This window comes from Aphelocoma coerulescens, chromosome 5 (genome assembly GCF_041296385.1).
Source record: "Aphelocoma coerulescens isolate FSJ_1873_10779 chromosome 5, UR_Acoe_1.0, whole genome shotgun sequence".
Taxonomy (NCBI): domain Eukaryota; kingdom Metazoa; phylum Chordata; class Aves; order Passeriformes; family Corvidae; genus Aphelocoma; species Aphelocoma coerulescens.
Genome location: NC_091019.1, coordinates 17,853,742 through 17,879,620, shown reverse-complemented (window position 1 = coordinate 17,879,620; position 25,879 = coordinate 17,853,742). Strand labels below are relative to the sequence as shown.

Here is a 25,879-nt window from a genome sequence, read left to right as displayed (position 1 = left end):
AAAAGGTGAGTGCTCCCGCTCTGCTTTGAGCCTTGCTGGGATTGCTCAAGGAGCCACAGCGTATGTCAGGCTTCAGCACACACAGCATCTGCTCTGGCATCTTATTCCGAAGGGTGTTGGTCTCTTGGAAGAGACCCACTTTGCTAGACACAGCGCTCAGCTCATACTTAGTCTGCCTGCTCTGGGAAGGTGATGTGTTTTCTGACAACAGCCAAGATAAAAATCAAAGGTTCATTCTGTTGCCCTTCAGGGCTGATGTATAACTTGCTCCTTCCATTCAAAACCTCTAGTCAGAATACACAGTTTATGGAGACAAGGGGTTAATTCACTTAAACTGTTTTCTGGCTTTATGGGATTGCCACAAACCAGAGCCAGTTAAAATGTGGGGTCTGGTTAAGCATGTCAGTGTTTAACTTTGTATGTTTTTGTTTTAAAATGCCTATATGAGGAGATATACATTTAAATTTTGTCATTATATAATTAAAAGTTATTTATTAGCTCTGTCAATAGTCTGTTAGGTACAATCTGCTGGGTGCATCTTACATTAACTTTTCATCTGAAACAGCAGAAATAATTTTGTGGATTTTAAACTGTTGTTTTATAGATGCAGTGTTAAATGTTACTAGATTTTACCTCCCTGATCCATGAAAGCTTTGTTTTCTCATTTCCTGTCAATCTTATTGAGAAATGCTGAATAATCAGAATGAAGCAAAGATAAAATTGCCTTCTGATCTCGCTGATTTATTTTGAGAAAACTTTAGTTCCTTCTGTGTCAAGGTGTCCTCACTTCACCTGCCTAGAGCAAACATGATAGTGGAAATTCATCTAGTGTCTCCAATTTATCTCCAAATTACAGAGCAACTGTTAGTCTCCACAATACCCAGAAGAGGTAGATAAATAATGTTCTATTATCCTGATTATAGATGTAAATCATTACCTAGAAGTTGTGGCTTGCCAGAAGTCTCATTTGAAGTCGTATCAAGAGCTGGTGTATTTCTGGGCTTCCCACATAAGATTGTAACACTTTTGTTTGCTACCTTATCTCCTTGTTGCCTCAGCTCCATCACTGTATCTGTCACTGAATCTTACACATATTTTCATATTGGAGTCCTCAGTGAACAGAATACATTAACAAGCCACAGCATTTCATTAGACAGCAAATACTCTCAATTAAAGATTGTTCATTTATTCTAGACCTTTTTCTTTTTAAATTAATGTGATTAAACAAGGGCAAAGAGGTCAATGAGGATTACCCCCAGAATAATTCCTGTATGAGAACCACTGCTGAAACCAGCACAGCATCTTTTAGTCTGACAGAGCAAGTGCCTGTGGCGTGCTCTCACTTCCACAAGTGCCCTATATATTTAAGCTAGTTATTTTCTCCTGAAACACCATTTAGTCTTGGATCACAGCTGAAAAGAGTCTGTGTGAGTGGTGAAGGACATAATTCTTGTGCAGGATACCTGATTGGAGAAGTTAGTTTGACTAGATTGGAATGCTGACATATCCACTCTAGAGCTCTTAAGGAGATGAAGTTGGCCTCTTTCTCTCTCTTTTTTTGTCCTGCCCAGCTCTTGTGCCAGCCATCAAGGTGTCCGACCTTCACAGAAGAAAATGAGTGCATCAGAACACGCTGTCCAAAATCCTCACGTGTCCTTACAGCAAAGGCTTCTCCAGAATTAGCACTGGTGACAATACATGAAGCTTGTCACGTGGAGCCTAATCCTTTTTTTATTCTTTGGCAAACTTGCAATAGCAAAATCTGCTCTTTTGACCACAAAATCTCTTTCTGCAAACCTCCTTCCTCCTGGGCTCTTGTGAGGGCTGCTTTCTTGCTTGCAGCACGTGCAGAAGGTACTGCATATTGCTAACTCATTTGAATTATTCTGACTAGGGTGTTCTCACCTTGCTGAAAAAGGATTTGCTCTAAGTGGCCACAGTCTGAGATTTCAAACCCTTGACTGTCTTTCTCTACTAGCAAGCTGCTGCCTTGTCATCCTGTGTTCCCTTTCCAGGATCCTAACTCTATTTGTCCCTCAATGTCCAGTGAGCATTGAGGGGTGAGACTTCCCTCTCCCTACAGTGGAGTGTTTTTCTAGTTCTGAAGACTCCTTCCATCTCCTATTTCTAGGAGATATATCCTCCTCCAGGCATTTTCTTTCTCAGTGCTTACATTGCAACCACTGTTTTCTGCAGTTCCACTTCAGAAGTGTCCTTCTCACGTCTGATGGTGACTGCAGTTCCTCCACTGCATGGCATCCATGCTCTGTGAGCAGGAGAGCAGCTATTCAGCAACAATTAAAATGCTGTTTAAAATCCAGAACTGGTGCCACAGCCTCTGGGTGAAAGAGGAACTATCAGAAGGACAAGATGTTGATGCTTCTAAAAGGAAGAGTATTTTTTTATGTCCAGAAAAGGCTAAAAAAACACAGTGCCAGGTTGAGAATTATTTGAAGATATTTTTGTCTGACCTACATGGAAAGCTGTTTATATTCCCAACTAATTTAAAACTACCCAAACAAAAACCCCTCACCTCAACCAAGCTAAAGGACTGCAAGAAGATGGATGTGTACTTGTAAATAACTGAACAGAAATTATAAAAGCAATTTGGAAAGAAAAGGAGATCCTTTTTTTCCTTGAAAACATTCAACAAGGTTTGTTATTTGTCCTTCAGACTTCAAACAATCAAGGCTTTTTTCTTACCTAAAGATTTTAGCAAAATATTGTGCAGAAAGTTATTTCCTTTTTATCTCCTGGTCATTCCCTCTTAAATTTTGCTGCTTTGTTCTTTTTTTCTACCATTTTCATTTTTACTTTTTTATTAAGTCAGTGTGAGGGGAGAAAAAGAAACTAATACTTAGGAGAGAGGGGAAACTTTGCGATTTTTTTTATGGAGAAAAGGGAAAAGCTTTAAATAAATGTTATTTGAGAGGAGAGGGAGAAATGGGAGGAAAAATACTTCGTTGCCAAAATGTATGTACATTTATTTGTCCAGCCCTAGATCTGAAACTGGAATACATACAATATTCTTTCTTAGCCAAAAAGTCTGTGTATTGTGAGAGGGTTTCCTAAACGGCATCTGCAAAACTTCCAAAAATGCAAACCTCCAAAAAGATCAAGTCATGGATGTTTTCCCATCCTTGCAACTCCCGAGTAACTGAACTGGAAACACAAATAACCTCATGCAATGAATGTTAGAGGGGCTGGTGACAAGCACGGTGACCTGTGGCTCATGTCTTTCTGCGTGTTTGAAAAAAAAGAAAGTCATTGCTACAGCATAATGAGAGATTGAAAACCATGAGAGACCCCTAAGCATTTTGATGAAGGCAGATGTATTTAAAAAAAAGAATGTATTTTACCCTAAGCTGCAAGCCTGTGGTCAATTTTGTTAACTAGAATTTGTAATTTGGGCTACTGAGTTGGCTTAAAAGCACTTTTGTGGCTTGTGGACATTTTAATAACAGGACTCCACCGAGTGTTATTGGGAATTATGCAGCTTGAGAGCTTCATGCCATCCTGAAATTTTTCTTGATTACAGCTAGTACCCTATGCAGTGTAGGTAGTAAATGGAAAATATTTTTTTTAATTTGAATCCAAGTCCTTATTGATATTCCTGTCCAAATACAGTTTCTGGTCTCTCAATAAACACACTGCAAGACTTGTGAATGTAGTTTTCACACATAATTTCTGGATGTATTTGTGAGCCTTTTGCCATCTGTGTACATTGCAGCTCTTTAGACTAAACTACTGCTGTATCTGGACAGACATACAAGCTCATATCAGAAATCTCTCTTTTCTTTTATTTTTTATTTTTTATTTTCTGCAGTTGTCAAAGTGAGGAACAAGGGATGTCACAGAAAAGTATTTCTACTATAAGTTTTGCAGTTACTAAAATTAATGAAGTGCCCACAGTTATCATAAGTGGAAATTGCATCTGTTAGACTGATATTGATAAATAAAACCTGGTCGACTACTGGGATGAACAATATCCTCAGATATCCTTGTGGCAATTAAAAAAAAGGCAATTATTCCTAATATTCACATCTATGACCTCTGCTTAAATTTACTGCAATTCTTGTGCCTGTAAACATGTACATCGCACTTCTAAAATAGATTTAGGACAATTAGAGCAAAAATATTAGATATAATTTCTCACTGGTTTGAATTAGATCTTGCTATTGAAGTCAAGACCAGGAAAAGCTGATATTTGCAAGAAATGCCTTCAAATCAAAGAACAGCTCTGTGTGTTGTTCTCAGCAGACAAACAGCTATGTTGAAAGCCTCCCTGGATAAAGAGAGTACAAAAACCTCTTCACTTTGCTGCTTAAAAAAATGAGACCTGAATGGTCAAAGCAAAAGCCTATGGATACATATTCCCCCTGTGCAGTATTCCATAACCACATAGAGCCAGGGGAGAGAGTAGCTCCCTGCTTTACCCAGTTTTATTTCCTGTCTGATAGAGGTTGTGTAATGTGTCTGTATAAAGGAAGAAATGGCTCCAATTGCTCCAAAGGAGAGTTCTCCACCTTCTAGCAGAATGAAGTATGACCTCCCCAGATTCCTACATGTGAAATATAACATTCCCCTGTTTGCAAGAACTCAGCAGAAGCCTTATGGATGTGCCCCCTTCCTTTGCATTTTTATACAAGGTGACCTTCATCCTAATTGTCTTGGGGATTTTGCCCTTCAATATTGAATACTTGCTTCAAATTCTAATCATATTTTCATTATAGTTTGTCCTTTTTGTAGAAGCATTTTAAAGTATCTTCATAAATGGTTGAGACTCACAGAACCTTGTTGATGCAGGGCAATATTAGTACTGGCAGTCTCCTTATCAGATGATGATAAATAGATGCATAAAGCTACCACAATGACATTTTAAGTTTTTAATGCCTAGAACCTTTAGGGACCAACTTAGGGACCATCTGCAGTTGTCACTGACTTCTGAGAAGCTACGAAAACTGGGATCCAATGCTGAAATTTCTGTTGTGGCCATGGTGAGCTCGACATTTATATCTAGAGGGGACTTTGATTAACGTAGGATGTCAAAGCCTTTGCGAGACCACGGACACAAGACTCAGCCCAATGCCTGAAACCGGCTTGTGATTAGCTTGTTTTCAGATGTGGTAGAAAGTCTTTTGGATGCCAAACAGGGAGTCTTGAATACATCATTCCTCCTATTTGAACAGCATAGTAAGTTAAAAAAAGTACATATTTAATTGCAAAATAGGCTGGAATTGTTTTCATTCAGAACCTATAGAAAGCAAGGGGCCTAGGAGCACAGCTTTAAACTTCCTGGGTTTTGCTCATATTCCTGCCACAGTTCCCAGTAAGATTTCTCTTTCGTCTACAATTGCCGTAGTTCCTTCTTTCTTACTTTCTAATAATTTAAGAGACAAGATGACAGAACAGATTAAAAAATATCTATAAATAATGCCGTACGTAAAGAGGCATTTACCCACTGAGTTTTAAAACTCATTCCCTGATTTGGATCTATTTTTATAAGCTTCATCTCACTTGACACTGACAACGACTCACATAAATATTAAGTTTTCATTTTTAGTCCAGTGCACATAAGTGAAGCTAAACTGTAGAGTTCTTTGGAGTTTTTACCCTGAAGGTCCTTACTTAGGATGGAAAAAGGGTTAGGAGGATGCAGCTCTTAAGCACTCTACAATCATCACATATTAGCTAGTGTAGATGGAGCATTTTAAAATTTTTCAATGACATTCACATTTCAAATGGGCTTTTTTGTTGACTTTTTTCTTTTCTGTAGGATATAAAAATAAGGTGTGTTATCCTCAAAGTCTAAACCTGAAGGCTGTTGAATAACGTGATTTCTTATTTATACCTCTCTGTTGTGTTGTGGTTATGTTCAACTCTATTCTTTTGCTGTCTCCTGTATTTTAATTAAAGCAGTCCTGAGATGTTTTATTAATTGTCCAAACATTTTGTTCTTTCGACTATGCAGCAAAGCTATTTAAACAATTAAAGAAAATATTTTTTTTCAATGTTTGTCACTTCTAATTTCTAATACAATTGTGTTTCTGTTACAGCAGGAGTAGATTTGATAACAGATGGTAAAACTGCAAAACTGTCTCCGCTTCATTAGCGCCCCTGGCAAGTCTTCCTATATAAGGTAAGTTACAGCAGAGAGGGATATTTAACAATATACCCTTCACAGTTTCCAGTAAGATTTTAGACTAGTTTTAAGTGTATCATGAAGGCAGTGAATGTAGTAGCCACAATGTCCATTGATCACTTCTGTGTTGGTTATTAAAACCAGAACTAAAGCATACGTGCTGTAAAAGGCTCTGATCTAGCAAAGACCTGTTCAAGTGCTTTTTCCAAGTTAAATTTATCCTGGCAATAGTTTAATTGAGATCACTTTCCTTTAATGGTGATAACGCGTTTTTATTAAAAAGTAATAAAGTGTAAGTGATCAATCTCCATTTAAAATAAAATGTTTATGTTAAAATATTGATGAAAAGGCAGCCTTCAGAGATTTTAAGAATGCTTGTATTTCCATGGCACGACTGAAAGGTGACAGATTGATAGCCCTGGGAAATGTAGGTCTTTTCAAAACAAATTATGTGATGTGTCTTCACACTGACTTTGGAGCTCTCTTTGCAGCATGGCAGAACTGCTCAGACTCTGGGGTGAAAAAGTCCTCTCTAATTCTGCATATCATCTACTCTGCATGTCATCTCCTACTTTTCTGTGCATTTTGGCCGTTTCTTCTCCATAGGGGCTGCATAGAGATCCCTAAATTATTGTGCATGGCTCACCCTGGAGTCCAACGCATGAGGACAGCATATGGTTGTTTCCTAACAGGAACTGGCTTCCAACAGGTGACTGAAAATAAAAGACCAGTCTTGTCATACGCCAACGTTAGACCATCTCTGATAATGCCACTACATAGATCTGTTTTCTGCTATTGGTCTTGCTGAATTCAGTAGCCAAGAATTACCACAGAGGAACAGCCTCTTACTTCAACATTATTGGGAAATGCTGCTTTGCCATCTTCCCAGGATATTGGTTTGTGAACTCTTCATGCTGTGCAAATTGGATCAACTTCACTAACTGCCTGGATTATGCAGTTTTGTGAAGTGGGGAGGGCTCCTGAGCAGAGACGGATGAAAATTTGAAATTGTGCAGTTGGAGGAGAATATTAAAATTGAAATTTCACATTCTAAGCAAAAACCAGTAACCACTAGATTATTGCATCCAGGGAACTGTTTTGACACTACAAATATTTCCTGGTTTTATCTGAGTATGTTTCTGAAAACAGCTTATATTCAGTATGTATTTGGCAAGTACATTTAAAGGACTTTTCCTATTAGAAAATTATGGGCATCAACAAGGCTTTGATATAAGGTAGCTGCCAACAGTACTAAGGCAGTTTTGGGTACAGGCAGAGACAACACTGTAGGCACTGGGAAATTTTAATATGCATTTTAAAAAATTACAACTGCAGGGTTAGTGTTTTGGGAATTCTAAATTTGAACTCCCATGGTGACACTCTTTCATGTGTCTGCCCTCAGAAGTGAAGATGTAGGAAGTGACTGCTAGATTTCCTTGAGGCAGAAGTGATGGAGAAGGTGGTGATGGAGAAGCCCTGCTGTCCTTGCACTGGCCACCACAGCTCAAGCACTTACTGCACCTTTGGAAGGATCACAGCCTTGGGTGATCTTCTGCTGCAGTCCAGGTTGGTTTGGAAAACACTACATCTGAGTATAGCGTAAAGCCTTCCCTTAGATGCTGTCAACTTGCTGTTTTTATAGTACAAGCATTTAGAGGTGTCACAGAAATTATAACTCTATTGTGCTAGCTACTGTAATAAACATATAGCAAGGGAGAGAGGAGAAAATGCAAAACAAGTAACCTGAGAAATTTTGTTTTTCTATTTTGAAGATGACATACTAAGATTAAACATCTTGTATGATTTCACACACAGCAAAGTTCATAGAAAATGAAAGGGGCGGAAGCATACCCAAATGATGTGTCGTACTGAGCTAATAAAACGTGGTGTTTGTGTGCTTGTGACACTGCAAATGATCATTTGCTGAGCTGTATGTGTGTGACCTGCCTTTGCACTATTGGCATGCTGTAGGTGCTCATCCTGAGAGGATTCTTCAGAGCTAACGTAGGCAAGCAAGTAGGACTTTGGTCAGATCTTCTAACAAATGCTCACTCCATAAACTGCATTAATTCAGTTGCTTGCAATCATTTGTCCAAATCTCAGGTGTGAGGGCTTTTTTAGGGTGGTGTTTTTTTTTTTTTTTCTTGCTTTCTAGTAAATTTCCACCATGTAGGTCTGTGTACACATCCGAGGGCGTGGGAATGTTCTGAATGAATGTTCAAAATCACCTAGTAAGAACCAAGGCTCACCCTGCTGTCTTAACCAAGATATCCTTTGAAAACAGTAAATGCACAGTTTCAGGAGTTCCTATAGCTGCTGGTACTATGTGCATGAAGATAAATTCGTGATTTGGAGTTGAAGATGCTATAGAATTTTTACTGAAGTTCACACTTTTTATTTGCCTGTAGTCCATGCCACTGACACAGTGAAAACTGAGCTTCTTTGCTTAGCAGAGCAGGTTCTCCAAAAGATGCTTTCTTTAGAACGGTGAATGCACTTTTGCACTATTGATTTCCTGCTGTTTAGACATAACTAACATTTTAAGTAATCTATACAGTTTTGAAATTTACATTAGGTCTTTTAATAAAATCACTAGCACCTCAGGGACTTCTTGGTAAGATAGACAGTGAACTCCCATCAACTGAACACTAAACAACAGAACACTAAATTTCAATATCACTTAAGCAAAATTCCGACCTAAACTGATCTGCTACAGCCCCAAAACCAGAAAACTGAACACCACCCCAGAGGAATTGCCTCAGTCCAGGTGTTGGTTGAGCTATCACAGCACAGTCAGGTTGTTCCTGGTTTGTCCTTACAAGTGCTTTACTGAAAAACCCTGAGTTAAAATCAGCTCTGCATTATGCGGGACACATTCCCGAGAAGTGCTAAGATGTACTGTCACTAGATTTCTTGCAGAACTCCACACTAGAAGCGAAGGGGAGATCCATGCTAAAAAGGGAAACGGGAATAGCACAATGTGGCTGAGATCATGTTGTGGTGTTTTTAGAGTAGAGATCAAAGGCTGCTGTGAAGGCAAGCCCTTTTTCATTGCGTGTTGTGGCAATTACACAATTGTCCTTGTCCTGAAAAATTTTACCTGAAATAGGTCTGCATGGGTCTCTGGTTGGATCCCACTAATATCAGCGATAGTTGGGATTGTGGCTCTACAAGGTGGGGTGGGATTTTAATGAAGGTCTGTTAGCTTCTTGCCTGTGTCCTTTTTTGCTCTAGGACGTGACCTCCCTTCCGCTTGAGGTTGTAGGTGCTCAGCATTTTAGAGATTTCTTCCTGTTCGTTGTATTTTGAAGTCTGTTATCAAGCCTGAAGCATTCTGCCTGAAGGTTTTAATTTAATTAATAACTGGATAAATCACAAAACTGGTCTCCACCATCTATACGTGTCAATTGATCCGGTGTAATGAAGACTGCAAGAAGCCCGAACTGAAAAATAGAACAGGGGTACTGGAATGAATTTTCAAGGGAAATCTGCAGCTAAATTTCTTACGTATGTTAACTGATAAGCAACCCGAGCTGACCAGATCTTTCTGTATTTAAGAATATGTTTTTTGGAGGGCAAACTGGGCAGCAATAGGAACTCTGCTGCAGTTGAAACAAGTAGTTGTTAAGTAACTGTTGATGTATCTCTGTGTACATTTAATTTTTCTGTGAATGGGTAGATGAGCAAGGAAATTCAGAAAAGATGATAAATTTGGTTTGGTTGTGCAGATGAAAATGTATGTTTTAACTTGGATTTGCCTCTAAAAATTGCAAGACTCGGTAGCAATAGGTTTTGCCTTTGCTATTTAAAGCCAAATAATCCATTTTATTGCTTCTTAAAAGGGACATTCTCTTCCAGGTTTTCAAGTAAAAAGCCAGTATGATATTTTAACCTATTTCTTGCAGTCACAACACCTCAGTGGTCCTGACCCAAGATTTTTCGAAGTAAATCTAGCAGTGCTGAGATTTACTGCTGCTCCTGAAGTATCAACATAATTACGTAAGTGTGTGCCAGCAGCGTGTGCCTGTGTTGGTAGCTCATGTGCAGCACACACATCACTGGCTGTCTGCAGTGCACTGAAACCTGAGATTTATTGCATTTACAAAAGGCCATTACAATGCAATTTTAACTTACTGTCATTAAAGGGTCTTACATCATAAGCAATCACTGCAAAAAGCCCTGGCCCGCGATTTATTCATAATTTTTATTGCATGATTTATTAGCACTTCTGTTACATTTTATAAATCTTATCAGAAAGAAATTAAAATCAATTAGGGCCTGGTCCTTTCACCCTTACCCATGTTGGGTGGTACCTTGTTCTCAGCCTGAGGGAAGCAGGGATATTCCTGGAGTAAGCTATCACTACAGGAGTAGGAGTGAAGATAGCAAATCTGGTTACTTAGTGAGCACAGGGGAGAGATGTAAAAATTATTCTAGAAATGACAGCATTTGGTTTATATTCCAGGGGGAGGAGGTGGCTCTCCATGGATTCATATATTTCTCTGATTTCATCCGATCCTACCGCTTCTGTGTACCATTTGGAGTGAATCACATATTTATGTAATTCAATATTCAGCAGAGAAAGCCAAGCCAGCCTTCTAAATTGTTCTTTCCTCAGATCAAATTCAGCATATAGTAACTGAGAAGCTAATTGTAAGACAATTGCAAAGAACTCAAAATGGCTTTTCTATTAGTCTTAGACTCCAAGAATGCACTGAAATTTCACAAAATCAAGCTTATACAAAATGAAAACTCAGTTTTGCCATCTATATTTGCATGAGAAAGAATTACTCACTTGATTATCAATTAGGGCCCAATTTTCCAATCTGAATACCCCTGCTTGCCCTTTTTATTACGAAACATAGCACTTGGATATGATTTAGTTGAACATTAATTGAAGTCATGTGGTTTAAAGGGGGATGTATTCTATAGTCCTTTGCAGTAAAAAATGCCAGTAAGATCATGATGAGCTTTGTCAGTATTAGAGCTCTATGTTTTGATGCAGTGTGCTAAAGATGCTCATGTCTTTAAAGGATTATGAAAACATGTATTTGAGTATGTATGCTCCTAATAAATTGCTAAGATCTATTGCACTTCAGTGCTTTGGAATGGAAATATGCACTGTGTCTATTAAAAAAAGCAGTACACAGCAATTAATTTGGTATCCTGAACCATACTGCAGGAAAATTCATTTCTATCCTTGAAGTTGGTGGTAATTTTGGCACTGAGCTTCCATAACAGTAAGGCTGGGCCCTCTGTTGCTGATTTGTTAACATCTCTCCTTATGTTAAGAGAAAGGCAGTATGTATAGACTTTACTAAAGTACTACCATAAATATACACAGATCAGTCACGTATTTTTACAAATAAGAAAGACAAATACTGTCAAACACTAGACCGCACAGCAGAAGGGAAGATGAAGGTGGAAAAATGGTTTTCCTAGGTATAGTCTAATATATCCCATTTTTGTGAACAGTTCTAAAATAGAAACATTATAATTGATCCACAGATCTTTTTATCCTTTGTCTCTTGATAGACCAACAGAGAATACCAGGATTTTGTTGCCTTTTTTTGCCCTAACCAAAACCAAAATAGCAAATGTCAGGAGAAGGGCAAAGAAAATAACTGAAGGCACATAGGGAAGGATTAAAGAGAGAAGGGACCAAATATTTTTTCTGAACCCAGCCACTAAATTCACATTGATTTCAGTAGCACCACGGTTACTTTTGCAGAAATATTTTGGGGTGGTTTAATTTTGAAGTCCTTCCTCATATGGAAATCCCACTCAGCATCGTAGGAGGTGGCAGCAATAGGAAGGCATATATATGTGTATGCATATGATGGTATGATCCATACAATCACAGCCTTGGCTAAATCAAGTAAATTTTGTAACCTAGAAACATTAAAATTAAGTGAGATGAAAAAAAAATTAAATTAAAATGGCAACAGATGCTGTTCTTTTTTAAGGTTTTGGAATAATAGAAATAAAATTGGAAATAGGCAAATAGATTTTAAAAAAATGTCCTTGAATCAAAACTGTTAAGTCTGTACTAGGCAGCCATGGATTTGTCAGGTGGGTAACATCATCTCTCTCATCTCCCTGTGAGATCGTGACTTCAAAGAGATTGTAAGATTTTCTGGGCAGCATCATATCTTCCTGTGTGTTTCTGAACAGCTCAAACTGGTGAAGTCATGATTCTGCATGGCTGTTCTGATATTTTTAATTTTTTTTTGGTGTGTGTGTGTAGTAGTTTAAAAACGTATTACTTCTGAAGTCGGACAGAATTCCCAGGAGTTACTTGTGTACCTGCTCCCACCCTAAACAATCTGATAGGGACTGGATGTGGGACTTGGTGTGAGCAGTGAGCACCTTCTAACTGGCATTGCAAAGGTTTCTTTGGTCAGGATGCAGAGAAGACTACCATGTTCACTAATGGGTTATATAAGGATTTGCAGTAACATGTTCCTTGATGGGAGAAAATAGGAATAGAATGGAATTTTAGGAACTATATTAATAATGGATGATAGAATGGTAGTTAATAGATGTCTGTAATTCCATTATACTACAAGTGCAAGGGAAACCTCATTTGATGTGGAAAGATTCTCATTTTTCCAGAGCTATAATGCAGCGTGCAGTTAAAATTAGGCTGTCTCGTTAATTGTCAAAGTATATGGTGAGAATTCCTGCAGCCAGCTTCAGTGCAGGATTAGATATGCCTCTGCAGGAGAGACCTTCCAGAAAGGCTCAAGGTGGGAGAGAAGCTCCATTAGGGTGCCTTTGAAGCTATCCCTGAGGAGGGTGGAAGAAAGTGAGTGGGGCAGGTCTTATCCCCTCTCCCTCTCTCCCTATCTACTCATGCTTGGTGGCAGTCTCCAGACCACTCTCTGTGAAGTGCTCCTGTGCCAAGCATGTCCTGCATCACACATCTGTGGAATAAGCTCCCCTTGTTAAGGATGAGGAGCATCTGTTCCCACTCCCTGATACCTGCCTCAATTCCTGAGCTAAGCCATGCTGGTCAGGGGTAAGGAACGAGCAGAATCACCCCAGCCTCTAATCCTCAAGACAGTATGGTTATTCAGGAACTAGGATCCCGTAAGCCTTTTTATACTTGTGAGTTGTATTTTATATAGGGAAAAATCAGTTTAAATGAACACAGCAAGGCTGAAATGCTCTTGAACATATAAAAGAAAGATGGAAGAAATCCCTGGGGGAATACCTTTTTCTTATCTCTACCACTATCCTTTTCCCCGTCTCGTTCTTAGTGTCAGAAACTCGTCCTTCAAAAGTCACCCACTGAGGAAACCAGATTCTTCTGCAGGATGTGAAGGGAAAACATGAGGGAAGGGTAAGTGAGAGTTTTGCTTTTCCTCTTACAGATCAAAGTGGTACAGCATATTCCAGGATTACAAGTCAAGCTGTTGAGGACTTTCCATAGGGGACCCCAACCAGCTTTTATTTAAAACCACTAAGAATGTTTATTTGGAAGGACTACAAAAGGGTCCTGAGGGTTCATTAATAAAGCTTAACTGTCCAGTTTGAATGTGAGCAGTAGCGCAGAATCTCAGCTGAAAGCTCCTCGTTCCCAAACACTGAGTAACCCAAGGAATGTGAATTAACACAAACACAACCTTATCCTGCTGAGGAGGAGGAGGAGGAGGAGGAAGGGGAATAAATACGCTAGATACCTGCAGGCCAAACTCCTCAGGAAGTCAGTGGGAGCTTTACTAGTGGAAGAACAGCATGACCAGACATAAATATAAAGGAGAAAGGATGCCAAGAAAATATTCTTCACACGTTTGTGTACTGAGGGACCTATGAAGTCTAGTAAGTACAGAGAGCAGGATCTCTACTACAGTGTAACTCTCTTCTGCTTTAGTGTACCCCTGTAGCTTTCTGGGTGACTCTATTTCCCCCTTTGTGCTTACTTACGAAAAATAAATCTACAAAGTTGTCTGATGATGCAAAAAAGACAGTTCCAATGAGCTTCAAAGAAACAGCTCACCAGTTCAGGTGTGTGCAGTGACATTTAGCTGTCTGGAGAGATGCTTTTGACAATCCTCCTGAATCCCTGGATCTCTTCCACCACCTTGTCTGTTACTCTGTTCAGACCTCCAGTTACCAGACTTTGCCTCTATATCCAAATGTGGATTCTTTAAGTTAAGGAGAAGTGTAATACCCGTTTATCTTACTAGGAGAGGTATCTAAGGCAATCAGTCATTTGAAACAAGCTATCTTTTCTTATTACAGATATAGAATATGATGCAACTTTTGAAGTGTTTCCTCTTTTTAGCTACATTATTTAAGAAATTAGAGTGCAGAAAAGTAGAAATTAATTAAAATCAGGCACTATTGTTTTAATAAGCAACTGTTGACTATGTTGCACCTAAAGACAAATGATTAGTGACTGGGAGCTTTGCTTAATCCAAGTAAGTTAAGAAATAAACAAAATTTGCAGAGTTAGCTGATTTTGCCTGACATACACAAGTGCACTTCCAGTCTTCCCTGGCTGTCTACAATGAGATCAGAAGTAATTTAGTATGAGTCAGGTGCAGGTGAAGCAAAACAGTCAAATGTACTTGTATTTGCAAGCAGTGTCCATCAAAATCCTCCAAGAATGGCTGGATTTGAGTAAATGCTGAGCTTTTCATAGACAGTTCCTAAACATTCACTGATCTAGCGTACCAGACACAGTCCAGAGAATCTTGCTTTATACAGATATGCAGATTTTCATTTAATCTTAATATTCAGAGACTGTATTCCTTTTACTTGCCCAAGTGTAACACTATGATGGTTATGTAAACTGATGCTTACATTGACAGGTTATTTTGACATGCATTTTGGTGCCATATGTAAACATCAAACATGTATAATAACCGCCCTTAGTACGGGTCCCAGCTCCATTTAGAAAGAGAAAATTTTGTGATTTTTTTTGACACAATGGGAATGTGAATTTAGATTTTTACACCACTGAATTGCAGTTTGTAACTGAAAGTAGCATACGTAATTACAAGTGGGGTAACAGTGGATTTGTTGCCTTACTCTACCAATGATTGCCTTAATATACCATTCACTGCTTCATGATGTTATCAGTTATTTTACTATAAATTGGATATTGTGAGCTTGAGGTCTTTTTGCAATGTCTGTGTTAGGCTACAGGAGAATAAATCAAACTCCCATTTCTTTTTACATCCATAACCATAACGTATGGCTTTTATTAGGAAATGTTAAGTGTCTTATAATGTCTTCTTAATGGACAGTGTGTGCATGTGTTGATGAGGAAAGCCATCTTCCTTCATGCAAAATATTAATGCATGTGGCCTACGTCTCCATAGATACAAGTTAAAGAATCATATTTAACCCACAAAATATTCAGTGTACTCATATTTATCTAGTTTTAATAATCCTTTAAGGAAAGAACAAGTTAGAGGTAAATCAGGAGTTGAATTCTAACAGGTATGCACAAGTGATTGTGAATAAATGGTACATCATCCACTCCAAAAAAAAAACCAAAACCACCAACAAACCCAAATCACTTCATAAAACACCTATTCCTAAATGAAAATACCCTTAGAGAATTTACATTCTCATAGAATTCCCACCCGTGCATCACAAAGACTCTTAATATTGGTTATCAATTTTTGTCCTTCACCTAAAATATAATGCCTTCAAGCAAAAGGGTGTTTTAACCTCTGTATCCTTTTCACTGGGACAACATTATCCATTTGGCTTTTGAACCATTTCCCAAAATCTTGAACAAGCACATTACTTTCACTTGAAATGTGTTTTACCAACAGATTCCTGGGTACCAGAGAGATCTGCTATTCAGATTGCCTGCTAACACTGGGCTTGATTAATGGAAACCAAGCATTTTGAAGGATACCCTCCAGCCTTGCCTTTCCCTTTCCACGTTCCCTTGGAAGAAATCAAGGATTTGAAAGCAACAATACAACAGCATCATCTTCTCATCTTGTGGTAAATATTTTATTATTCCTTTATCCCCCATGCTGTTTAAAGGAATTCATTTAAAATACGAACTCCTTTGTTCAGGGAGGAAGTCTCCGAACAGTATTCAAACAAGAAGCTTTAGAAATGCAGAAAGATATAACTCCAGGCTCTGCTCCAGCTTTCCCCATTCATTGTTTGCAGACCTGGTGTCTCCCTGCTGGAGGTCTCTGCTCAGACCCAAAGTCTCTGGCAGCTGCTATTCCACCACCCATTCATACATGGCCAGCTCCCCTCTCCCTGCTCCCTGCATTTCCACTTCTCTTTCCTCCATCCATCCAATTGTCTCCCTAATCTGATCTCACTCCTTTGATCCTTCTCAGGAACACTGACCACCCTCCCCCAGCAAAGCACCACTCATCCCGACTGAGGGCTGGCAGCAATTAAGCTGTAACAAAGCTACATTTAAGAGTAAAGCCTATGCCAACCAATTTCTTTATGAAGGCACTATGCTCCATCTGTTTCCCTAGTTATCAAATTGACTGTCTTGGGAGTTAATCCTTCTGCTGTTCCTGAAGTAAATGTTTTCAGTACTTTTGATTTCAGGAGCAGAACTGGGCCCTAATTAATGTAATTACCCTCATACCATGAGGAGGTGCCTACTTAAAGGAGTCGGATGACTGTTGCAGACCATTTTTATCCACACCTATGCTGTGAACTGCACCAGTGTGCATTCCCTTTCCAAAACAACTGCAGGCACTAGGAGGGGAGGAGTTGTCCTTCAGTAGCAGGCAAGAAACCTGTCAAACACAGTGTCCCTTCTACATGAATGAAACCTTTTCCTATGATTAATACTTTGCATTTCCCACAAGGGAAGAAGACACAGAGTGAGCAGCTGAATTACCCATTTTCAGAGAAGCATGTTCATAAATATTTAACTTGGTATGTATGAGAAAAGAGAAAGGCACTGACTCCAGTCCAGGCTGAAACTCTCCAAATCCCCTGGTACCCCTGGGACTGCCTGCTCCCATAATCCTTTCTCCATCTCGTAAAGGGGAGAGAGTCATTAGCTTGTAAGAGGGCTGGACAAGGTGTCTCTCTTTACTGGGGGATGTCTGACTGTAAAGATCTGTGCATAGAGGGAAACTACCTGGTGTAATGGAGGCCTCTCTGGCCCATGAATGGGACCCTGCCCCAGGCTGTTTTAGGAGTTTTAGGAGCCTGTTAGAAAAGAAGGGTCTCTGGAGGCCCACATATGAGTACACAAGCTCAGGTCTTGGTGTCTACTTGTTCCCAATGCACGGGGCCTGCTTGAGAGTGTGGGTTACACTGCCACAGACCCCGCATGATTCTTGTATGGCCACACACATGGATGGCTGCTCTGCTCTGACAGTGGAGAGAACCCTGGTGATGCTGGGAGGAAGTGGGACTGCAGGAAGGTTTGAGTGTTTTGATGAGGGTGCTGATTGCATAGCTTACCCTTGCATATCTGGAGGAGTAGGGATCCTCAAAGAGTGCCCAGATGCGGGGCTGCCACCGTCTCCAGAAGCCCCCAGACCTGCCATCTGGGGAGTCACTAAGTGCTAGGCGTTTTGTCATCTCCAGCTCATCTTCACCATCACCAGAGTCTCCGGTGCCATCTATGTCTCCGTCCTCAGCACTGCTATCCAGGGGCGCCCCACCAAAGCTGTCCAGAGCCTCTTCAGCGTCGCGGTGCTGCCGGTAGGTCATCCAACAGCAGGGCTCCACATCGGTCTCATCGATGCCCCAGAAGGCCAGCTCCTCCTCATACAGGGGCCCGCACACGTCCGCGGGGCAGTGCAGCTTGCCAGTGCGGTAGTAATTCAGGATGTGGGCGAAGACGCCCGGGTGCCGGTCAAAGAAAAACTCATCCGTGCGGGGGTCATAGTCAAAGTGGCTGTGGGCATCGGGCTCAGCGATCCAGGCCAGCCGCGTGCCGGGCAGGGTGCGCAGGGTGCTGCGGTAAGTCTGGTGCCTAGTCCCTCCCACGTTGATCACAATGCGGTCGCTCTCGTCGCCCTGGCCCATCTCGTCTCTTATTAGGCATGTCGCAGACTCATCCAAGCAAGCACGGCAGGCAGCAAGCCCGTCAGGGGACGGCTGCTCGGCGGCAGTCGGTGCCTAAGCCGAGCCCCGCTCCGGGCCCGCGGGGGCGAGGGGCCCCGGCCAGCCCCGCTCCCCCGGGGCCGCTCCGAGGCGATGCCGGTGGCGGTGGCTCCCGGCGCTGCGCCGCCTCCGTCTGGAGTCAGACGCTCGGGGTCCGCGGCAGCTGCAGCCGCGGCGGAGGGGCAGGGGCAGGGGGGGCCATGCTCCGCGAGCGCGGGCGCTGCGGTGCCGGAGGGGGAGGGCCTTTCCCTGGTTGGACGTGGCCAAAAGCACAAGGAAAAAAAAAAAGGGGGAAAAAAAAAAAAAGGTGGGGGGGGGGGGGGGTGGAAGAAAAATCACGGCACCGGCGCTGCCCACAGGTGCGCGGAGCTGCGGGGCGCCGGTGCTGGTTGCAGCCCCCGCGGGGAACGCGGGGCTGTGCCCGCGCCCCTCCCGGCGGTGCGGGGCGGGGGGCGCCGCCGGTGCTGAAGGGACAGCGCCGCGCTCCCGCCGCCTCCGCCCCTGCGCCCGGCCGGCCCGGGTCGAGCGCTGCCGGTGCGGGCGGCGGGACCCGCGGCGCTGCCGCTGCTCCTCCCGCTGCTCCTCCCGCTGCCGCCGCCGCTGCCGCTGCCGAGCCGCTCGGTGCAGCCCGCCCGCCGCCGGCACCGCCGCGCAGGCGCCGCTGCCGCCCGGGTCCTAGCGCGGGCCGCGCCCCCGGCTCCCGCCGCCGCGTCCGCCGCTCCCCCGCAGCTGCCGGGACAGGGGTGCCCGCTCCGGGGCTGCCGGGAGAGCGCCCTGCCGCCCCGCTCACCTTCCCGCGGCCGCGCGGTGGTCACACCAGGGCTCCCCTTCGGGAGCGGTGGGTGTCCCGGTGCTGCCCCTCGCTCGGCTCTCAGCAACCCTCTCGAGCATCCCTGACGTGAGTCACGGCTGTGCTCGTCCTGCCTGAACCGGACTCGCTGAAGGGCAAAATTCAAGATCTCCCCAGGCGTAAATTTCTTGTCTCACGAGCAGGGGTACCCAGGGTTGTCACTTCCTATCATGTCGTGCTTTTACTTGGTCCCACCTACACCACTTCTCCATCTTTTCTCTGCTTTTCCTAGTGTTCACTTGGTTTTTTTCCTAACACCTGTGTTGGTAGAAAGTTGCAATTTCGGTTTGTGTTTTTTGTTCTTTTTTGTTCTCATTAATTCACAAGTAATGACAAGGGACATTTCAAAAAACCCCGGTTCCTGTCTTGTGAGGAGCGTGAAGAACAGCAGGAAGATGGTTGTGTGGAAGGAAAGTAAGAGAGGTATGTAGACATGTTCTGTATTTTATTTGCTACCAGTGTCTCAGGAGGAATAGGCTTATGGGAGAGCCTGGAGAGCTGAGCCTTTGTGGATTGACCATGGGGTGTCTTGTCATGATGAATGGATTAGGGTGGTGAGACATACAGCTGAGGAGTACATGGTTAGGGAATGCTGATGGAGTGTACAATTAGTAGGGACAACATGATGCTCTATAGAAGAGGGCAGACCAGGGGAATGCAGTCAGGTTGAACTTCAAAGTATGACAGCAATTCAGATGTGCGGGAACTGCAGGTGAAGAACACGTGGAGGGCTGTCAAGGAGCACTCGGTGTGCTCAGGTTTGTGAGAGGAGGTGTTTGGTCACCCGCAGCTTCCTTGCAAAGAGCGTTGCATGGTTGGGATGCAGAGAAGAAAACTTTGTAGTAGCTGATATTCCAAAGAGGTCTAGCTAGCAGATTTGTCTGTGAAAATGGTAACAGACTGGTCTTGAAGCCGGTGATGGAGAAGGAAGGCCTGGGACCTGGTGCTACTTGTGTGCGACTCTTGGGAAAAGGGAGGGAAGACAGTAGGAATGGGAGTATGTTACTCATATCAGCTATGAATGAGAAATGGAAAGTGAGGCTAAATCAAGGCAACTCTGCACTTCAGCTAGCATAAACTGATGAAAAATCTCCAGGAAGAGATGTCAGACAGCAACTTGAGCACTGGGACTGAACAGAGGCAGAAAGGTTGATGACAGAGGGAGAATCTGAGAATCACGAGTACAGAAACACTATCTAAAATCCTTGAGAACTGCCAGCCAGAGGACACAGAGGGAAAAGAGGGCTGTGAACCCAAGCCTGGCATTAAGAAAGGAAAAGAGAATGTTGATTCACTGACAGAAATAATACATGTGAAAATTCTTTTTAATCATAGTAAGTGCCTAGTTTTGCTAATAATAGATCTGGGGATCGATGGGAAAGAACTGTAGGGCAGGTTCTGAGAGTTAACGAATGCTGAGGAGGGCAGGGGACCCAGGTAATATGTTAAGGGCCTCTGAATCCTAGGCTTGTGGGTCCTTCTGGTCACATCCACAACTGTAAAGACTCTTTCCCAGCTCATTAGCTCCTGCTTTCCATGTTACCTTACCTGCAGTGAGTGATTCCTCTTTAGGAATTTCCATGTTGGGATCTAAGGTGACTGTGGGGATGAAAAGGATATTGTGCAGCTTCTCTTGCTTGGATTTCCCTTCTTGTTTGGGCAACTGAGGGAGGGTGGTGCAGGACCTTAGAAGTCATCTGGGAGTATATGTTAAAAGCTAGAAAGCTTGTTTAAAGACAGTTTTCATGGACTCAGGTGGGGAGGCCACGCTTAAGTGACCTGCAAGGTTTCTTTGAAGATACTAAAGCTGTAATCAAGAATTGGTAGAAATAGAAAAGTTGGATATTTCAAAAGACATGCAAGAGGGCCCCAAATCAGAGACTGATAGGCAAGCAGGAGCTTGTGAGATCTGGAGCAAGATAGCTGCTGAAATAGAAGGTCTTTTAGACATATAAATTGGAACCTAAGTTTAGACATTATTTTCATGTAGAAAATGAATGATAATGAAGTGTTTGAAGTTTATATTGAAGCTTGAGAGGGAAAGTGTTCAAAACTAATATCTTTTTTTAACAAGGATCATGGCACAAAATAACTGCATATTAAGGCACAAAGAGTTTGCTTTGCATGGTAGATTATAGCATGATTTGCATTTGTTCAATTAGCCATAGTTGATAACACTGGATAGATTGTTGGTTTTCTTGGAATGGAAGTTTTAATACAGTCTAGCAGCTGCTGTGTCTGAGGAAAGTTTTGTTTAAGCTTGCCATATAGCAATATAAAATTCTAGTTTAATTTTAAGACATAATTTTCCATAATTAGAAATGCTTGGATTATGATAGACAAAACAAATCAACTAATTTTTCAAGTTCTAATTTGCAGGCAAAAACTTCCTATGGAATTTTGACTAATCCCAAACTTGACAGTGTTACTTCTGTCCTCCTAGTCCCATGAAAAATAACAATACTATAACTGGGTTTTATTCTGGTTTGTTTGACGTCTTTAAGTCTTTAAACATCTGGTTTATATTTGATATCTTTAAGGAAGATTTAATGTGAAGGTGGATGTGTAAGTCCAGGAGTTATCTAGTTTTTCTGTGATACTACTTGTCATTTTAAGTTAAATTATTAATTAATCTTACTAAGTTTTGCATGCTATAAAGAACTAAACCAGCTTTAATAATGCTGGGAGACCTGTGTAGGAAGCATGGAGTTGGGAGCTTATCCAAATAGTTCACAGTGTGTTTGGAAAAGGATTATGATATAGCAGCAGCAGGTGTTGTTATCAGAAAATTTTTAAATGCATTAAAAGCTATTCACCTTGGAAATACATTTTGTTTCCTGAACTGATTCTAATAACTGGTGAGAGATTTTGATGATCATCTGTGTTGAGCTGGGGCTGACCAAAATCTGGCATAAGTGAGGAAAAAAAGCGTTAGAGTTTAGAAAGGTCTCTCTGAAGGCCTCTCTTGTGGCACACCTACTATTCAGGAAAATATATGTGCACTTCGAGCAGTCCTGTTGGTCTACCTATAATTTTAGCTGTTCTTCCAATTCAAAATTTTTAATGGTGATAGTGGAAGAACAACTTTAAGCCGTAGATATATTTTAGTTTCTAAACTGCCGCATAGCTGAGTTAGAGAGTGAGTCCCCTTACTAATTTTATCACTGGTGTTAGGTCACCTCACTGTTCTGATGACACAGGAAGAGTAAGTCCTTCTTTCCCCTCTGTGGCTGGTATACTGGGATCACCTTGTTGCCCTACAGCACCCCCAGGGTAATCACATACATTGAAAGGTAGGTTGTCTTTCAGACAGAAGTCTAAATTCTGTCTACAAACTAAAAAAAACCTGCTGGGTTCACATTCTACTCTTTTGTTAATCCCCCTGCTCCCTACTTACTTCTTTAGCTGAGAACTGCAGTGATTTCTGTCTAACTCTAAAGGAGCTTTCTTCCCAATGTGGGAGATGACTGAGCATATATTCCCTAATACTCCTAAACTTAGTAACTCATCAATTTGAAGTAGAACTTTTATTTTATTTTATTTTATTTTGTTTTGTTTTGTTTGTTTTGTTTTGTTTTGTTTTGTTTTATCTTTTTTATTATTGTATGAAGATATTTTGCCACTTACCAAAGATGCTGGATTGACAGATCCAAATCCCAGGCACAGAAAGGCACAGAAATAAGGCTGTACAGGCACAGAAATAAGAAATGCACATTCGGAAGCTTTGCTGTATTCTTTGGAGCTTCACTAGTGTATCAAGAGTACCTGATTCTGCACACCTCTGTAGCCTCTTCCTTCACTAGGGTTTCTAGTGAGGAGAACAACAATGGTGACAGCTGAAGAAGTTCCCACTCCTGAAATGTAAGCCCAGCTCTGAGTTCATCAGTCAGTTTATCTTCAAAGAAAAAGATTGACCCATTGTAACAATATGAAGAGGAAAAGGAGATGTTGAGAGAACCTGTGACTTTGTGCACAACTATGAATATAACTGGAGAGTACATTCAAAATATTTGAAAGCTGGAGGAGGCTGAGAGAATTATTTGTAAGAGTTATAATCTCAAAAGAAAAGGCAGCCAGGTTTGGAAGGCCAGTTTTGCAATGCTTGAATGCTATAATTCAGCCTATGCTCTCTTGTATTAAATTCATGACAACTCAACAGTATTTCAGTGCAGTTCTTTATCAGTTTTAGATTACATCATGCTGTGAATTGCTCTATCTGTTAGCATTGATCCTTGTAAATCATTTGGTTTGAGGTCTTCAAATGGAAAGCTGTGATGCACCTCAGCATGCAATGTACTCATTTTGTCCTTGAAAATAATTTAAAAATAAAGCAGCTGCAATTGCATAGATGTTATTACTTTTCTGAAAGTCTAGATTTACCCCTCTGAATTGTCATTAATTAATTGGATTAAAGCCTTTCATAGAAAGAATGAGAATGGAGAAAAAAATTGTAGGTTGGTGCTTGATGTTGACTGAGGCAGTCATGGAGATGCTGTATGTCTGAAGAGCTGTGTAGCCCAAAGCCGTCATGATTCTTTTAATGAGAGTAAGCAGAGCAGCAGAACTTATGGCTAAATGCTAGTTTCTGCACTTTTATAGCTGGATTTTTTATTCTTACTTACTTCAATTTTCCTTGAATATGTACTTCATTTCCATCCATGTTTTTCAACCGTTGCATGGCTTTGCTTTCAGCTGAGAAGCATTTGCTGTGCTCTGCCTGATGAGTTGCCCTTGTTCTTCATCCATTTCTACTGGGCTGACATTTGTGAGTGAAGGTTCTTTTTGATTTGAAAATTCTTTTGGGATCCTTTAGAAGGTGCACATCAAACTGTGAGATAAATGGAAGCTGCTCTGGAAAAAAATGGAAGTAATATTGTGACATGTTAGAGATCATCTTTGGTCTTTATTCACTCCATTAACTAAGAGAAACTCCCACCTGAATCCATTTGGTTTTGCTGAAAATTTATGGGAGATAGAACCAAGCAGATACAATGATGGAGATGGTGCACACAAGTAAGGCAAGGTGGTGGAAGTGGTGTTATGCTGCTTGCTGAGGGACTAGGGAGATTTTCAAACTGTCTTTCCTCTAGGAAAACTGTCTTTCCTTCTCCTTCCTGGCAAAAAGGACAATAAGCACTGCAAACAACTCCTGAGTTGTCTGCCTCACCCCCAGCTTCCTAAATCCACCATGTAGCTGGACTGGGTGAGACACTGTGCTTTTGGAGCACATGCTCAACTCAAGGCTGTAGTAAAAGTGTCAGGATTTGTCTTTGATGAGACATTCCACCAAAACAGAAATAATTGTTCCTCAAGAAGTCATGGGGTTAAATCACAGCAAAATCTACTTTATACATCTGAAATTAGGCATCCAGCTAATGCGCCACTTTGTTACAATGCGGAGTTGTGGAAGGATATAGATGTCTTGTCTTCTTCCTGCTGATCTAGGTGTGATCCAGCAAAAAAACAGCTGGTGACGAGGAAAATTGAGCTTACACAATTGGAAATTTCCTGTCAGCACATAACAAAAACACCCTTATCTAAACTTCTGTTACTATGAGCTGAGCTCAGTCATTCTGAGGGCTCCCAATCTGCATTGCCAAAAGAGCACACATAGGTCAGAACTATTTAACTCCTACCATGTACTATAGCTAGAGTCTCAGAAAGGGCGAGAGACTTGGCTTTATTTTATTAGTTGGTTTGTTTCAGGGAGTCCTAAAAGGTCCTTGATTTTCTCAGACTGGCCTAGTCAGCCTTTTCTGAAAACAAAACTCTACTAATGCTGTCATGTTTTTAAGATCTCAGCCAATTTGCAGGTGCATGAACATAGCAACAGACACAAACACATAGATACAGACATATGTATTTCACAACTACTATATACAGAATACAGAACAGGAGGTGCTAGTCTTTTCTTGAAAAAGGCATGCAGCTCTCAGTGCTGCAAGTGTATCTTTTTCATTTAACCATCAAAAAAATGAAAAAAACATAGGGTCTGTTTCTGACCAAGGAGAATGGAATATGCTCCACTTTATAAAATGTATGTGTTTGCCCATCAGCTGACTATTTCTCTAATACATCAAAACAATTAGAACATTTCTTATCTTTTTTTTTTTACTGAAACGAGAACTTTATTTTTGTTGAATGATTCACTTTTCACAGCTGTTATTACTTCTTCAGCCTACTCTGAGTTCACAATAGTAACTGAAATGTCCTCAGACAAGCAGATGGGAAAATGGCCTGTAAGTCTTTATTGTTATAAACCATTTGTAAAACTTTAGATGTTGAAAGGTAAGAGCGGTTTAAATAAATCTCAACAATGCTGATTCAAAGGTTTAAAGCATTGCTTAAATCCCTTGATTAACCCAGTTTCTCAATATTTGACACAAATCAATAACTCTGAGATGTCTTTTCTCTCCTCTAGCTTTGTAAATATTTACGCAGCCAGTCCCATGAAATATGACATTTAATCCTAAGTAATTATTTGAATGCTGCATATGAGGAGATATAAAGTATAATAGTTCCAGTGATGCTAGTTCAATAATTGGCACTAAGGATGAAATCTGCTGCTTTTCTTTTGTCAATAGCCAGGATTTATACAATATAAGTGTGAGTAAATGGAAAGAAAAATCCACTTGCTGTTCCAAATCTTGGGCCAGCTGCTGGGAATGCAGGTTTCTTTATCCTGTCTCATGCCTGGGCCTATGCCTTAGCATTAACAGCAGCCTTTTGTTCCAGTTAAATGAAGTGGTGAGAGCTTGATTAAAGCCAATATTGAAGGGATGGCACCTCTATTAGGTTGTCCTCTGCCTTTCCTTTCT

The 25,879-nt window shown here is 41.2% G+C and overlaps 1 protein-coding gene and 2 long non-coding RNA genes across 8 annotated transcripts in view; 2 read left to right on the top strand and 1 right to left on the bottom strand.

The window, feature by feature from the left end:
• The window catches only part of KCNC1 (potassium voltage-gated channel subfamily C member 1), a 122,943-nt gene extending 104,636 nt beyond the window's left edge, over nucleotides 1-18,307 (bottom strand). For all 6 annotated transcript variants that reach the window (XM_069016878.1, XM_069016881.1, XM_069016882.1 and 3 more), the window contains exon 1: nucleotides 17,564-18,307. In XM_069016878.1, the coding sequence (XP_068872979.1) occupies nucleotides 17,564-18,133 (570 nt within the window). In that variant the 5' untranslated portion in view covers nucleotides 18,134-18,307. The remainder of the gene's footprint in view (nucleotides 1-17,563) is intronic.
• On the top strand, nucleotides 6,071-9,503 carry LOC138111322 (uncharacterized). Its single transcript, XR_011151333.1, has 4 exons — nucleotides 6,071-6,139; nucleotides 6,749-6,851; nucleotides 7,545-7,708; nucleotides 9,377-9,503. It is a non-coding gene; the product is annotated as an uncharacterized lncRNA (long non-coding RNA).
• LOC138111323 (uncharacterized) lies at nucleotides 16,096-17,768 on the top strand. The gene is made up of 3 exons (XR_011151334.1): nucleotides 16,096-16,114; nucleotides 16,957-17,026; nucleotides 17,690-17,768. It is a non-coding gene; the product is annotated as an uncharacterized lncRNA (long non-coding RNA).
• Nucleotides 18,308-25,879: the final 7,572 nt, after the last annotated feature.